Source organism: Chanodichthys erythropterus, chromosome 14 (assembly GCF_024489055.1).
Source record: "Chanodichthys erythropterus isolate Z2021 chromosome 14, ASM2448905v1, whole genome shotgun sequence".
Lineage (NCBI taxonomy): Eukaryota > Metazoa > Chordata > Actinopteri > Cypriniformes > Xenocyprididae > Chanodichthys > Chanodichthys erythropterus.
The window spans coordinates 13,778,980-13,793,418 of NC_090234.1; the positions used below are offsets into that span (position 1 = coordinate 13,778,980).

Genomic DNA, 14,439 nt, shown 5'->3' on the forward strand with positions numbered 1-14,439 from the left:
ATTTGTTAGTTCTAATGAAGCTTTTTGTTGTAAAGTGTTACCAAAAACATCTAGTTTTTCTTGTGTTTTGTTGAAATCGTTCTATAATCACACAAGACATTTAAGGTTGTTTCCAAATTATGATAAAAATCCTTTAGGATTTTAAAGTGGGATATCTCTGTCTGATAAATATTTAAATGGATTTTAATGAAAATGAATGAACAAGTTAATCAATAAATAATTGACTTTGTATCATAGCTATCCAAGTGTAGCTGGAACATGAAATCAGCAGAAAACAAACCAGCTGATGCATTATTTGATTTTACGGTAATGTAATGCATTATGCATCTTTGCATAAATAATTATAACAAATGTTAAAATGCAGTATAATATTTGCAGATTCCTTCTTACATCTGAAATTGGTTGTTTGTCATGTGTTTTAATGCTATACACTTCCTAACAATGAATAGATAAGAATTATAACTGTGGTTTCAAAGAGGTAGTGCAAAGAGGAAGAGGACGAACAGCCCTATGGGTCACCGCGGGGTCCGTACCTGAGCACTGCTGGGCGGGAATCTGTTGCGAGCTGCAGGGAGGCGAGGTGCGGTGGAACGGCATCTGCTCTGCTCCTGGAGGAGGCAAGAACCCCACGGAGGAGCTGCGGAGACAAACACAAGCAAACACGTTCGCTTACGATGCCAAAACCACGTCACCCACATTGAGCTCTGATCAGTGTGACACCTGATCAATGTACAGGTGTAGGAGAGAAGAGCGCCAGCTCAACAAAGCCAATGAGCAGATCATCAGTATTCGCAGCGCTGGATCGTCTCTAGCGGTTTAATAAGGACATGAGCCATGTGACGCAGCTGCGAGGAGCCGTTCGCCCATCTGTGAGCCGCTTCACATGAAGGATGTGCTGCAGCGGGATCGCTCTCCTCACGGGACACGCCGCGTTATATTAAGACCAGCTGCATTTCTGGACTTATAAATCATCTTGAACGTGGCCTACTAAAGTCAAGGTCCCAAGAGACGACAAAAGCGAGCGAGCGACCTCTTCCTTACAGCTCTGCACACCCATTTTACACCAGACTGAAAGCCTTTTCATTTCGGGTTTCATCTCTGTTTGTAGCAGATTAAATGAGTCTGAATATATTATTCTGAAGAAAATTCATCAATCGACACATTTAAAATCGTTACTGAATTCACCAGATTTTTACAACAGCCGTCTGTTCATCATAAGTTTTCTGTGCTTTTATTGTGATTATGACACACTCCAGATCTTGTTTCTGATTAGCACACATAAATGTTTAATTTTTTTTTACTCTCCAGCCCTGAACGTCACTGAAACGCTCACAGCTCCTATTAACATTGACATTTAAGCATTGAACAGATGCTTTTATCCAAAGCCACTTAGTGCACATTTTATCAGTCCACACATTCCCTGCGAATCTAACCCGTGACCTTGGTGTTGCAAGCGCTATGATCTACTGTTTGAGCAACAGGGATGCAGACAATTGGCTAATTTTGCTAGCGGGACTGACTGTCTAAAATCCTAAAAAATTTGTTTGAAGAAAAGGTATAATGTTTTATTTAGCAAGCCAGTAACCATCTCGATCATAGATGGAAAAGACCATTTACAGCCAATACAGGCGATTTAATATTGGAAATATATGGTTTATAAAACTTTTTAACAGTTATAAACAGGCCTCTAGAGTCGTGAGTCAAACAGGCCCAGCGAGATTCGTTCCTCGTTTCGATTCGCTGCTAAAAAAATCATTGGCCGATGGCAGACATGTTTTTTGACATACGTCAATGTCCACACAGACAGTCGTGGCCCCTCGGATGAAGACACTGCATGCCAATTTCCAAGTCATTTGGCCTAACGGTGAAGTAGTTATAGTTGTTTTCATGGTTTTTTGTTTTTATGTTATAGCGCCACCAAGTGGCCAATTGCAGCATCCTTTTTCACTTGACCACAGAATTCGTTTTTACATAGATGTGCCAATTTTGGTGAAAATATCTCATTCCGTTCACGAGTTATAGCCATTTTAGTAAATGTGGCTCCGCCCACTTTGAACGTTTTGGCGGCCCTTAGAGACCGTGAATCGAAATTTCTTCTTTTTTTCTTTGATAATTACTAACAATCCGACTCTGGAGAATCTCACTGCACTGGTTTGTTTCCCATCGGGCCAAAAACCTAGGACTAGTTTGCAAAAGTAAGTTTTTCAAAAAATCCATATTTTTCACTGCTGTAGCGCCACCGTCAGGCCAATCGGGGCGAGCCTTGGTGACGTTGTAGACGGTTTGACCTTACTCTCCACGCCACTGCACCAGTTGCCAGCAAGATTTCTTTTGTAATTTTGTCTGGTTTAATTAGTCAATAGTGGGCGGAATTAGTGTAAATAGCCTCTGCCAACAAGGCAGGATATCTGCACTTGGTGATTTGATAATGTACTAAGCCATATCGCGTTTATTTCAATTAATCATACAACCCTAATCTGTAGTTTCTAGAAGAGATCTGAATGCATCAATGCTTTTGGAAAACAAATAAATTGTCTCTTTCATTTTGCAAATGAATACAGTGTAATCCGTACCTGACGGCGTTCTGTTGGTGAGGAGGTACGATGCTGTAGTAGACCTGAATGCTGGACCCAGGCACTGGCGCATGGCTGACGACGGGCTGCTGATACGTCTGCTGCGGCACAGCCGGGGCTCCTTGAGGCACAGACACCTGACACAGAAGATGCCTTTACTACTACACATTTCACTGACAGAAATTAAACCGCTCATGCGACAGCTTTATGATCACTAATATGTTATAATGAACAGCTCTGTGATGATGGAGTCCATTACATGTTCCCAGAATGCAGCATTCACCTGATAAGATGGCATTGACAGATACTGGACCATCATGCCTTGCATCTGACTTCCCATATTGCTGTGTTGGCTGCTGACCAGCGTCTGATTCTGTGGCGGCTGGATGACGTTCTGGTAGTTCTGCTGCTGATTTGGCATCACAGTTTGGTAACCTGGAGGAACGTACAGAAACGATTGAAAACGTGACAATGCAAGCGCTTCAATAGCATATAAACGTGTAGTGAAACTGAACAAAAGTGGAACAAAATACCCAATTAACCATTTACTGTCCACTTACAAAACAAAATCATCCTTTCAATGAACAATAAACAGTCTCTGTTTATTCAAATTATTATTTATTTATGTGTATGGCACTTTTCATACATAAAATGCAGCTCGATGTTCTTCGCAAGGTAAAATACAAACAAATTGAATTACGAACTATGAACATATTTTGACCAGTGCAAAGTTATGCAGTACTTTATAAATACTTTGTTGAACTGGACACCAGTATAGATCCATTAAAACTGCTGTAATAGACCATTTAGGTCTTTTCGGGTCATTTCGAGTTACATTGCAAAATTGTTTTAAAGTGTTGTCTTTAAGTGTTTATGCTGCCTTCAATTTTTAAGTTTAGCCTACTCGAAAATCCAAGTTGTAATTTAGTACAACGTCTAATTTTAAGTTGTTGAAACATTTTTTTTGTTTAGTTTTTTTTTCTCCCTCACAATTCACTTAAATTTGATATTTTGCCTTTTTTTCCTCAGAATTGTGAGTTTATACCCAAATCCAAAGATATATTACGTCCAAATTGAGAGATATAAACTCGCAATTGCAAGACAAAAAGTCACAATTGTGAGATAAAAATATTATAGGTTTAAATTTTATCTATGCAAGATGTAACAGGTTTAAATATGTCATGCTGTAACTATAGGACTATGCTCCCTATGAACTGCATATGAATATTATCTATCGTTTACATCAAATGCATGCTTTAATAATAGACTAATCATTCCGATTCTGACATCTAGCACAAGGCGAAATTTTCTCCTCTTATTCCATGGATCTTGTCTGTTCTCCTCCACTTGTTACCACTGTTTTTCTGCCAACACAATGTGCACGCAACTGCAGTGACATCTGCTAAATGGTCTATAGGCTTTCTATTTTATTAGCACTCTGGCTGGCTTCTGCGTTTTGTATCAACAGGGTTCGTACAGACACTGTAATAAGACTTTTCAAAAGACTTTTCAAGCACTACTTTTTGGTTTTCAAGGACTACAATAAGAGATACGATGAAAAAGATATTGCTTTCCTTATACAAACTGATTTTTACCTCATGAAATATATGATTGATCTGAAAAATGAAAGCTGTATCATAAACTTGGATATTTATGGGCAATATCACACATATAGCCATGCGAAATGGCTCTATATCTATTTAAGATGAGCTGCAGTATTGATTTTGTGTGAAAACATTGTTTTATTAATCAAATTAAACACTAATTTCATATATATTGTCTTTCAATAATTCAAGCACTTTTCAAGTACCTTTTCATAAAAATGTCTGTTTTCAAGGGACTTAAAATTTCAAAAGGTACTTCAAAGCACTTTAAGCTCCTTGTACGAACCATGAGCTTAGATAAACAATCGAAATGAGAAAAGATAAATGCATTAATTATTTAATTTATCATCCAAAGCTAAAAAGATGAATCCCGGCAATATTTCTCAGTTGGAAAAAACAAACAAAAAAAAACAAAAAAAAAAAAACACTATTTATATGAGACTTAAAGGATTAGTTAACTTCAGAAATCAAATTTCCCAAATTTACTCACCCCCACGTCATCCAAGATGTTTATGTCTTTCTTTCTTCAGTCGAAAAGGAATTTTGTGACCTTTCCAACGTGATTACGTTGCTCATCTAAGAGCAGTGCAAGGCGAGCATTTATGGTTAAAAAGTATATAATTTTTATTTATTTTAGAAAATGGCCGATGGTTTCTCTAGATTAGACTCTTATTCCTCGTCTGGGATCATGTAGAGCTCTTTGAAGCTGCACTGAAACTGACATTTGGACCTTCAACCCGTTGAACCCCAGTGAAGTCCACTATATGGAGAAAAATCCTGGAATGTCTTCCTCAAAAATCACAATTTTTTTTGGCTGAAGAAAAAAAGACATGAACATCTTGGATGACATGGGGGTGAGTAAATTATCAAGACTTTCAATTCTGAAGTGAACTAATCCTTTAAAACTCAAAACAACACCCAGGTTTTTTACTTTGTTCTTAAATATTTAGTAAGAAAAGATCACAAGGGTCTGTAGATGCCAACGAGGATGATAATCATCAGTTAGACGCACCATCAGCTCTCAAACTCACATGATGCATGTTTGTTTCACTGCAGTATTGAGCTCAAATCTCTGAATTCAGATTCATGTCGTCATAAAGCTTGTCAATTAAAACAGAGCAAGCTAATGATACCCTTACTATCTAAACGCTTTAAATCACTGATGATCTCGCCAAACCAGCGGCATTAAATTGCCTCTTATTATCCGCGCGCACACACTCCCAAAATGACAATAGCTTACATAATAGCTGCCCACGTTATGCCTTTAAAAGCTTCAACGTGTAAGATGGTAATTTACACGTACGGCGAGCAGAAAACGGCCCATTATGAGGCAGGATAATTTGCATTGGTGTCAAGGTTATTGGGGGGAGCGTGTAACTCCGTGACGCTATCAAACACACTCTCCCTGCGGGAGGAGGGCGTTTTCAATTTCTGCTGGCTTTTGGCCAAAGGGACGGCAATCAATTTAGCCCAGAAGTGGGACAAAAGAAACGGACGGCCCGCGGCGAGGAGATGGTGAACGTGAGCTATTTTTAGCTCCATTCTCTCACCTCCACTTAGAAGCAGGGCATGATGGGAATATAATATTAAACACTCTGGGTTCTGGCTGAGCGAGCAGGTACAGAAGAGGAGAAAATGTTTTTCATGCAATTCTGCCGTACGCGGCGGTTTTCAGTCTTAGATCTCAGCGCTGCAGCGTCAGGAACATCTGAAGGGTTTGATTTCTAATCATTTGCATCGCAACCTCTTCACACAGGATTCAGACATTATTCCTCATTTTCCTTTCTGATGCAAATTAAATGTTCAACTAGAAATACACAGTTCTGTATTGTCATTAGAGATGAGCTGCAAATGTTAGGAAATCTCCTGACTTTAAACCCAAAAGGATTCAGAATTCATCTGATGTGTGTAAATCAGCTTCACATGTGTCTTATTCAATCAGAATCAGAGTTTGAACTCTCCGACTTTGGTTTCATGAAGCCGTTTTTACACGGATTCATTCATGTGATACAAAACATTTGATGTAATACACATAAAGAAAATCTAAATGAAGCAGCTATAAAAACAGACATTATGACATGACCACTGAAACATTTTATCATTTAATTTCCTGAAAACAAAAAAACAACAACTATAATGTGATTTCACATGATCCTTCAAGAAATTGCTCTAATATGCAGATTTGCTGCTCAAGAAACAGTTATGCTGCTTCATATTTTTGTGGAAACTACCATTCAAAAGTTTACAAAATTTAAGTTTAAAAGAAAAAAATATATACATTTATTCAGCAATGATGCATTAAATTGATCAAAAGTTAGTTCTTTTGAACTTTCTATTAATCAAAGAATCCTGAAAAATAAAAATGCATCATGGTTTCCACAAAAATATGAGGCTAAACAACCATTTTCAACATTGATAATAATGAGGAATGATTTCTGAAGGATCATGCGACACTAATGACGCTAAAAATTCAGCTTTGATCACAGGAATAAATTACATTTTTACAATATATTCACATAGAAAATAGCTGTTTGAAACTGAAATAATATTTCACAATTTTACTGTATTTTTGAACAAATTAATGCAGCCTTGGTGAGCAGAAGAGATTATTCAAAATGGTTCAAAATGTTTGATTGACCATTAATTGACATTAATTACCAGCAACTGAACCAAAATGGGAAACATGTTCAACATTTCATGCAAACAACACCAGATTTGAAGGCTGTGACAGTCAACCCGATCACATGACCGTGCAGACGGAAGATTAAAGCGACTCAAACGCAGCTTGATCCGATGTTCGAGGAGGAGTGAGGGGCTGGAAAAGAGACCGGTTCACTGTGAGAATCGTAGGGCGTCTCAGACAGTGCCTCGGCCCCGCATTCAGCCGCTCCGACAGAACTCACCGATGACACGAAAACACTGCAAAGCTCCAGAACGCACCGCCGAGGTTCTCAAAGGATCCGTTTTCAGACATTCAAAGCATGAAGGATGTTTTGTTTTAAGCGGGAAGCTTTTCCAATTCACCCAGTAAAACATCTGTCACCACACACAGGACGCAGAATAGCGCTGAAGTGAACAATACGATGAAATCATAACTCTTTGTGTCTGTTCAAAGGGCCAAATGCCATGAGTTCCCCTTCAACAATCTTTGTGTGTGTGAAACACAGAGACAGAGAGAGTGTAGATAAAGAAGAAGTGCAACGAGCCGCCCAGTTATTAACACAAACTAAAATCAACATGAGCTCAAAGAAATGGAAGGAAAACCGCCTCCTGTGAACTGATGCAGTGACGGATGAGAGCGAGTGTTATTGTGCTGATAACAGTAAACACACACGATCCTGAGCTAAAGTCACATTAGATGCTTGGCAGAAACAACTTTTCTGACTTTTGCTTTAAGCCCCCGATATACAAACGGCGAAGATCTTTTTCGTTCTTCGCTTAGTGGCAAAAACATATACTGCTAACGAACATCCTTACGCCGTTCACGCTGCTGAGAGCGACATTTAGATAAATATGTAAATATGTGCTGCGCGCTTTCCTTTCAATAACAAAATAAACAACAAAAATGACAGAGGTGAGAAAACAGCCATTCAGAAAGCATCTGATCTTTGTGACGTGGATATCACCAGCTAGTAAAGTCACGTTTTTTTAGAAAACTTTATGCAATAGATTGCTTTAAAGCAGCAGCTTTACAGTATTAAAAACAGTGTTAGTGTCTCTTTCAATTAGAATTACAAGTTCAGTTTCTACTATAAAGCGCCTCTCTAATGTGCTCATGATTTTACTCACATCTGACCTTGATGGACTAAACAGAAGAAAAAAAAAGAAAGCGGGGCCTCAGAGCCACACCTACCTATCACATCATCACCACGGACCAGCCGGAGCGAACTTATCTGGAAAAGTCGTTTCGGACTCCTGAATTGAATTTCGTTTTGGCCGGATTTTGTTCGAATTTATGTCACATCAGTTTGTTCTTCGATTTTGCTCAAAGTATATCAGTGTGGCAATAGGAGATATCAGTTCTAGATTTCAAAATCCAGTGAGATTTTTTGATGAACCAGGAGAATCAGAGATCACCATCATTGAGTTCATCTGGGATAACATAAGGAAACTACTGAGACTAAAACCTAAATACACAGAAGAACTGTGATACACAGAAGAACTGTGAACAATAATCATGATCAAGTAATGGTTGACACTCCATAGGCAACGATTTTGCACCTCAATGCCAGTTGAAATGCTATGCGCGATTCTTTTATGTTGTATGCTACTTCAGCCTCAATAATCGAGTAGTGAACATCTGATATCATGACAGCCCTTTGCAGGTAGCGTTTGGTTGGAGGAAATAGTTTAATTAATGAAAGGATGGTAATATATAGAGTGCTAAAGCTCTTGCAAGTGTGTAGTTACCTGTCGGCTGCGCGGGTGCAGGGGGCATCTGACTCTGAGGGCTGCTGTACGGCACCGAGCCCATGGGCCGGTACGGCTGTCCAGACACGGGGTACTGGCCGGGTGAACAGTAACACGGCGGCATCTGTGATAAGAATGACATGAACTTCAGTGACATATCTGCTGCGTCACACAAAACCGCGAGACACTTGCGGTCTTCATGCACAATTGGGCTGAATATAGTAAATACGGCGTGTAAGACAAGTGGTCGAATGCAAAGACCTCAAGTGTGTGTATTGGGACAGAACTCATGTGTTGACATTTGTTGATGCTGGTGAGCATTCAGCTCTAATTCAGGCAGATTGTGTCTCACACCTGCTGCTGGATGAAGCTCTGCTGCTGCTGCTGGTTGATGGTGGCCGTGTGCGGCGCAGGGAATGCAGGTGTGGGCATATTCTGTCCTGGCGAGGGCATCATGTATCCGGCCTGATGCGGCGGGGGAGGCGCAGGTGTCTGGAGCGACACAGGCGTCGGGTAAATGGCTGTGTGAGTGTCACGGGCGTCTGCCGAGGCCTGCCGGACCATCATCATGTGACTGAACTGGGCGCTCAGATTATCCTGCTGACAGAAGATTTTGTATCATAATTAATGAATTTTTGCTACAGTTTTTGAATTGAACAGAATCAACATTGAACTGAATTATGATGTATGGAACCCCGTAAATTGTCTAATCGTTCCCTTGGTTTAATAAATTGTTTGCAAAATTTAATTAGTTCCCTCTGTTTAATAAATCATGTGCGAGATTTACTAATTTGTTTCCTCGATTTAGAAATCGTGCATGTGATTTACTAATTCATTCCCTCGACTCACTAAAGCGTGTGCTATTTACTAAATGGTTATCTCGATTTAGAAATTGTCCACGTTATTTACTAATTAATTTCCTCGATTTTGCTAAAGCGTGCACAAGGTTTACCAATTTGTTACCTGGATTTAGAAATTGTGCACGTTTTTTACTAATTCGTTCCCTCAATTTGCTAAAGCGGGAGCTAGATTTACTCATTTGTTTCCTGAATTTAGAAATTGTGCACGTGATTTACTAATTAATTTCCTCGATTTGCTAAAGTGGGCGCGAGATTTACTAATTAATTTCCTCTATTTGCTAAAGCGTGCATGTGATTTACTAATGTGTTTCCTCGATTTGCTAAAGTGTGCGTGAGATTTACTAATTAATTTCCTCGATTTGCTAAAGTGTGCGCTAGATTTACTAATTCGCTTCCTCGATTTGCTAAAGCGCGGCGAGATTTACTAATGTTTCCTTGATTTGCTAAAGTGTGCACGTGATTTACTAATTTTTTTCCTTGATTTACTAAAGAGTGCGCAAGATTTACTATTTTGTTTCCTCGATTTGCTAAAGCATGCGCGAGATTTACTAATGTTTCCTTGATTTGCTAAAGTGTGCACGTGATTTACTAATTTTTTTCCTCGATTTGCTAAAGCGTGCGCAAGATTTACTATTTTGTTTCCTCGATTTGCTAAAGCGGGAGCAAGATTTACCAATTAATTTCCTCGATATAGAAATCGTGCATGTGATTTACTAATTCGTTCCCTCGATTTGCTAAAGTGTGCGCAAGATTTACTAATTAGTTTCCTCGATTTAGAAATTGTGCACGTTATTTACTAATTCGTTCCCTCAATTTGCTAAAGCGTGCGCGAGATTTACTCATTTGTTTCCTGAATTTAGAAATTGTGCACATGATTTACTAATGTGTTTCCTCGATTTGCTAAAGCGTGCGCGAGATTTACTAATTAGTTTCCTCGATTTGTTAAAGTGTGCGCGAGATTTTCTAATGTTTCCTCGATTTGCTAAAGCGTGCGCGAGATTTACTAATTCGTTTCCTCGATTTGCTAAAGTGTGTGCGAGATTTACTAATGTTTCCTCGATTTGCTAAAGCATGCGCAATATTTACTAATTCGTTTCCTAGATTTAGAAATCGTGCATGTGATTTACTAATTCGTTCCCTCGATTTGCTAAAGTGTGCGCAAGATTTACTAATTCGTTTCCTCGATTTGCTAAAGTGTGCGCGAGATTTTCTGTGTCCTCGATTTGCTAAAGCGTGCGCGAAATTTACTAATTCGTTTCCTCGATTTGCTAAAGTGTGCGCAAGATTTTCTAATGTTTCCTCGATTTGCTAAAGCGTGCGCGAGATTTACTAATTCGTTTCCTCGATTTGCTAAAGTGTGCGCGAGATTTACTAATGTTTCCTCGATTTGCTAAAGCATGCGCAATATTTACTAATTCGTTTCCTCAATTTAGAAATTGTGCACGTTATTTACTAATTCGTTCCCTCAATTTGCTAAAGCGTGCGCGAGATTTACTCATTTGTTTTCTGAATTTAGAAATTGTGCACGTGATTTACTAATGTGTTTCCGCGATTTGCTAAAGCGTGCGCGAGATTTACTAATTCGTTTCCTCAATTTGCCAAAGTGCGCGCGAGATTTACTAATGTTTCCTCGATTTGCTAAAGCATGCACAATATTTACCAATTTGTTTCCTCGATTTAGAAATCGTGCATGTGATTTACTAATTCGTTCCCTCGATTTGCTAAAGTGTGCGCAATATTTACTAATTTGTTTCCTCGATTTAGAAATCGTGCATGAGATTTACTAATGTTTCCTCGATTTGCTAAAGCATGCGCAATATTTACTAATTTGTTTCCTCGATTTAGAAATCGTGCATGTGATTTACTAATTCGTTCCCTCGATTTGCTAAAGTGTGCGCAAGATTTACTAATTCGTTTCCTCGATTTAGAAATTGTGCACGTTATTTACTAATTCGTTCCCTCAATTTGCTAAAGCGTGCGCGAGATTTACCAATTCGTTTCCTCGATTTGCTAAAGTGTGCGCAAGATTTACTAATTTGTTTCCTCAATTTGCTAAAGTGTGCGCGAGATTTACTAATGTTTCCTCGATTTGCTAAAGCGTGCGCAACATTTACTAATTCGTTTCCTCGATTTGCTAAAGCATGCGCGAGATTTACTCATTTGTTTCCTGAATTTAGAAATTGTGCACGATTTACTAATGTGTTTCCTCGATTTGCTAAAGCGTGCGTGAGATTTACCAATTCGTTTCCTCGATTTGCTAAAGTGTGCGCGAGATTTACTAATTTGTTTCCTCGATTTGCTAAAGTGTGCGCGAGATTTACTAATGTTTCCTCGATTTAGAAATTGTGCACGTTATTTACTAATTCGTTCCCTCAATTTGCTAAAGCGTGCGCGAGATTTACTCATTTGTTTTCTGAATTTAGAAATTGTGCATATGATTTACTAATGTGTTTCCTCGATTTGCTAAAGCGTGCGTGAGATTTACTCATTTGTTTCCTCGATTTGCTAAAGCGTGCGCGAGATTTACTCATTTGTTTTCTGAATTTACAAAATTGTGCACGTGATTTACTAATGTGTTTCCTCGATTTGCTTAAGCATGCGCAATATTTACTAATTTGTTTCCTCGATTTAGAAATCGTGCATGTGATTTACTAATTCGTTCCCTCGATTTGCTAAAGTGTGCGCAATATTTACTAATTTGTTTCCTCGATTTAGAAATCGTGCATGAGATTTACTAATGTTTCCTCGATTTGCTAAAGCATGCGCAATATTTACTAATTTGTTTCCTCGATTTAGAAATCGTGCACGTTATTTACTAATTCGTTCCCTCAATTTGCTAAAGCGTGCGCGAGATTTACCAATTCGTTTCCTCGATTTGCTAAAGTGTGCGCGAGATTTACTAATGTTTCCTCGATTTGCTAAAGCGTGCGCAATATTTACTAATTCGTTTCCTCGATTTGCTAAAGCGTGCGCGAGATTTACTCATTTGCTTCCTGAATTTAGAAATTGTGCACGATTTTCTAATGTGTTTCCTCGATTTGCTAAAGCGTGTGTGAGATTTACCAATTCGTTTCCTCGATTTGCTAAAGTGTGCGCGAGATTTACCAATTTGTTTCCTCGATTTGCTAAAGTGTGCGCGAGATTTACTAATGTTTCCTCGATTTGCTAAAGCGTGCGCGAGATTTACTAATTCGTTTCCTCGATTTGCTAAAGTGTGCGCGAGATTTACTAATGTTTCCTCGATTTGCTAAAGCATGCGCAATATTTACTAATTCGTTTCCTCGATTTAGAAATTGTGCACGTTATTTACTAATTCGTTCCCTCAATTTGCTAAAGCGTGCGCAAGATTTACTCATTTGTTTCCTCGATTTAGAAATCGTGCACGATTTACTAATGTGTTTCCTCGATTTGCTAAAGCATGCGCAATATTTACTAATTTGTTTCCTCGATTTAGAAATTGTGCACTTGATTTACTAATGTATTTCCTTGATTTGCTAAAGCGTGCGTGAGATTTACTAATTCGTTTCCTCGATTTGCTAAAGTGTGCGCGAGATTTACTAATTTGTTTCCTCGATTTGCTAAAGTGTGCGCTAGATTTACTAATCTTTTTCCTCGATTTGCTAAAGTGTGCGCGAGATTTACTAATTTGTTTCCTCGATTTGCTAAAGTGTGCGCGAGATTTACTAATTCGTTTCCTCGATTTGCTAAAGTGTGCGCGAGATTTACTAATGTTTCCTCGATTTGCTAAAGCATGCGCAATATTTACTAATTCGTTTCCTCGATTTAGAAATTGTGCACGTTATTTACTAATTCGTTCCCTCAATTTGCTAAAGCGTGCGCAAGATTTACTCATTTGTTTCCTCGATTTAGAAATCGTGCACGATTTACTAATGTGTTTCCTCGATTTGCTAAAGCATGCGCAATATTTACTAATTTGTTTCCTCGATTTAGAAATTGTGCACTTGATTTACTAATGTATTTCCTTGATTTGCTAAAGCGTGCGTGAGATTTACTAATTCGTTTCCTCGATTTGCTAAAGTGTGCGCGAGATTTACTAATTTGTTTCCTCGATTTGCTAAAGTGTGCGCTAGATTTACTAATCTTTTTCCTCGATTTGCTAAAGTGTGCGCTAGATTTACTAATTTTTTTCCTCGATTTGCTAAAGTATGCGCAAGATTTACTATTTTGTTTCCTCAATTTGCTAAAGTGTGCGCGAGATTTACTAATTTTTTTCCTCGATTTGCTAAAGCATGCGCTGGATTTACACATTTTTTTCCTCGATTTGCTACAGTGTGCGCTAGATTTACTAATTTTTTTCCTCGATTTGCTAAAGTGTGTGCGAGATTTACTAATTCGTTTCCTCAATTTGCTAAAGTGTGCGCGAGATTTACTAATTTTTTTCCTCGATTTGCTAAAGCGTGCGCTAGATTTACTAATTTTTTTCCTCGATTTGCTAAAGTGTGCACTAATTTTACTAATTTTTTTCCTCGATTTGCTAAAGTGTGCGCGAGATTTACTAATTTGTTTCCTCGATTTGCTAAAGTGTGCGCAAGATTTACTAATGTTTCCTCGATTTGCTAAAGGGTGCGCAATATTTACTAATTCGTTTCCTCGATTTGCTAAAGCGTGCGCGAGATTTACTCATTTGTTTCCTGAATTTAGAAATTGTGCACGATTTACTAATGTGTTTCCTCGATTTGCTAAAGCGTGCGTGAGATTTACCAATTCGTTTCCTCGATTTGCTAAAGTGTGCGCGAGATTTACAAATTTTTTTCCTCGATTTGCTAAAGTGTGCACTATTTTTACTAATTTTTTTCCTCGATTTGCTAAAGTGTGCGCGAGATTTACTAATTTGTTTCCTCGATTTGCTAAAGTGTGCGCGAGATTTACTAATGTTTCCCCGATTTGCTAAAGGGTGCGCAATATTTACTAATTCGTTTCCTCGATTTGCTAAAGTGTGCGCGAGATTTACTAATGTTTCCTCGATTTGCT

At 38.5% G+C, this 14,439-nt stretch overlaps 1 protein-coding gene across 6 annotated transcripts in view; it reads right to left on the reverse strand.

Moving 5' to 3' along the window:
* The window catches only part of LOC137035915 (R3H domain-containing protein 1-like), a 73,813-nt gene that overhangs the window by 7,614 nt on the left and 51,760 nt on the right, over positions 1-14,439 (reverse strand). For 4 of the 6 annotated variants that reach the window (XM_067409720.1, XM_067409717.1, XM_067409716.1 and 1 more), the window contains 5 exons: positions 8,942-9,187; positions 8,588-8,711; positions 2,857-3,008; positions 2,574-2,710; positions 534-637 (listed from right to left, as the gene is read on the reverse strand). In XM_067409720.1, coding sequence (XP_067265821.1) covers positions 534-637; positions 2,574-2,710; positions 2,857-3,008; positions 8,588-8,711; positions 8,942-9,187 — 763 coding nt within the window. The remainder of the gene's footprint in view (positions 1-533; positions 638-2,573; positions 2,711-2,856; positions 3,009-8,587; positions 8,712-8,941; positions 9,188-14,439) is intronic. The other 2 variants (XM_067409719.1, XM_067409715.1) reach the window with 1 other exon arrangement.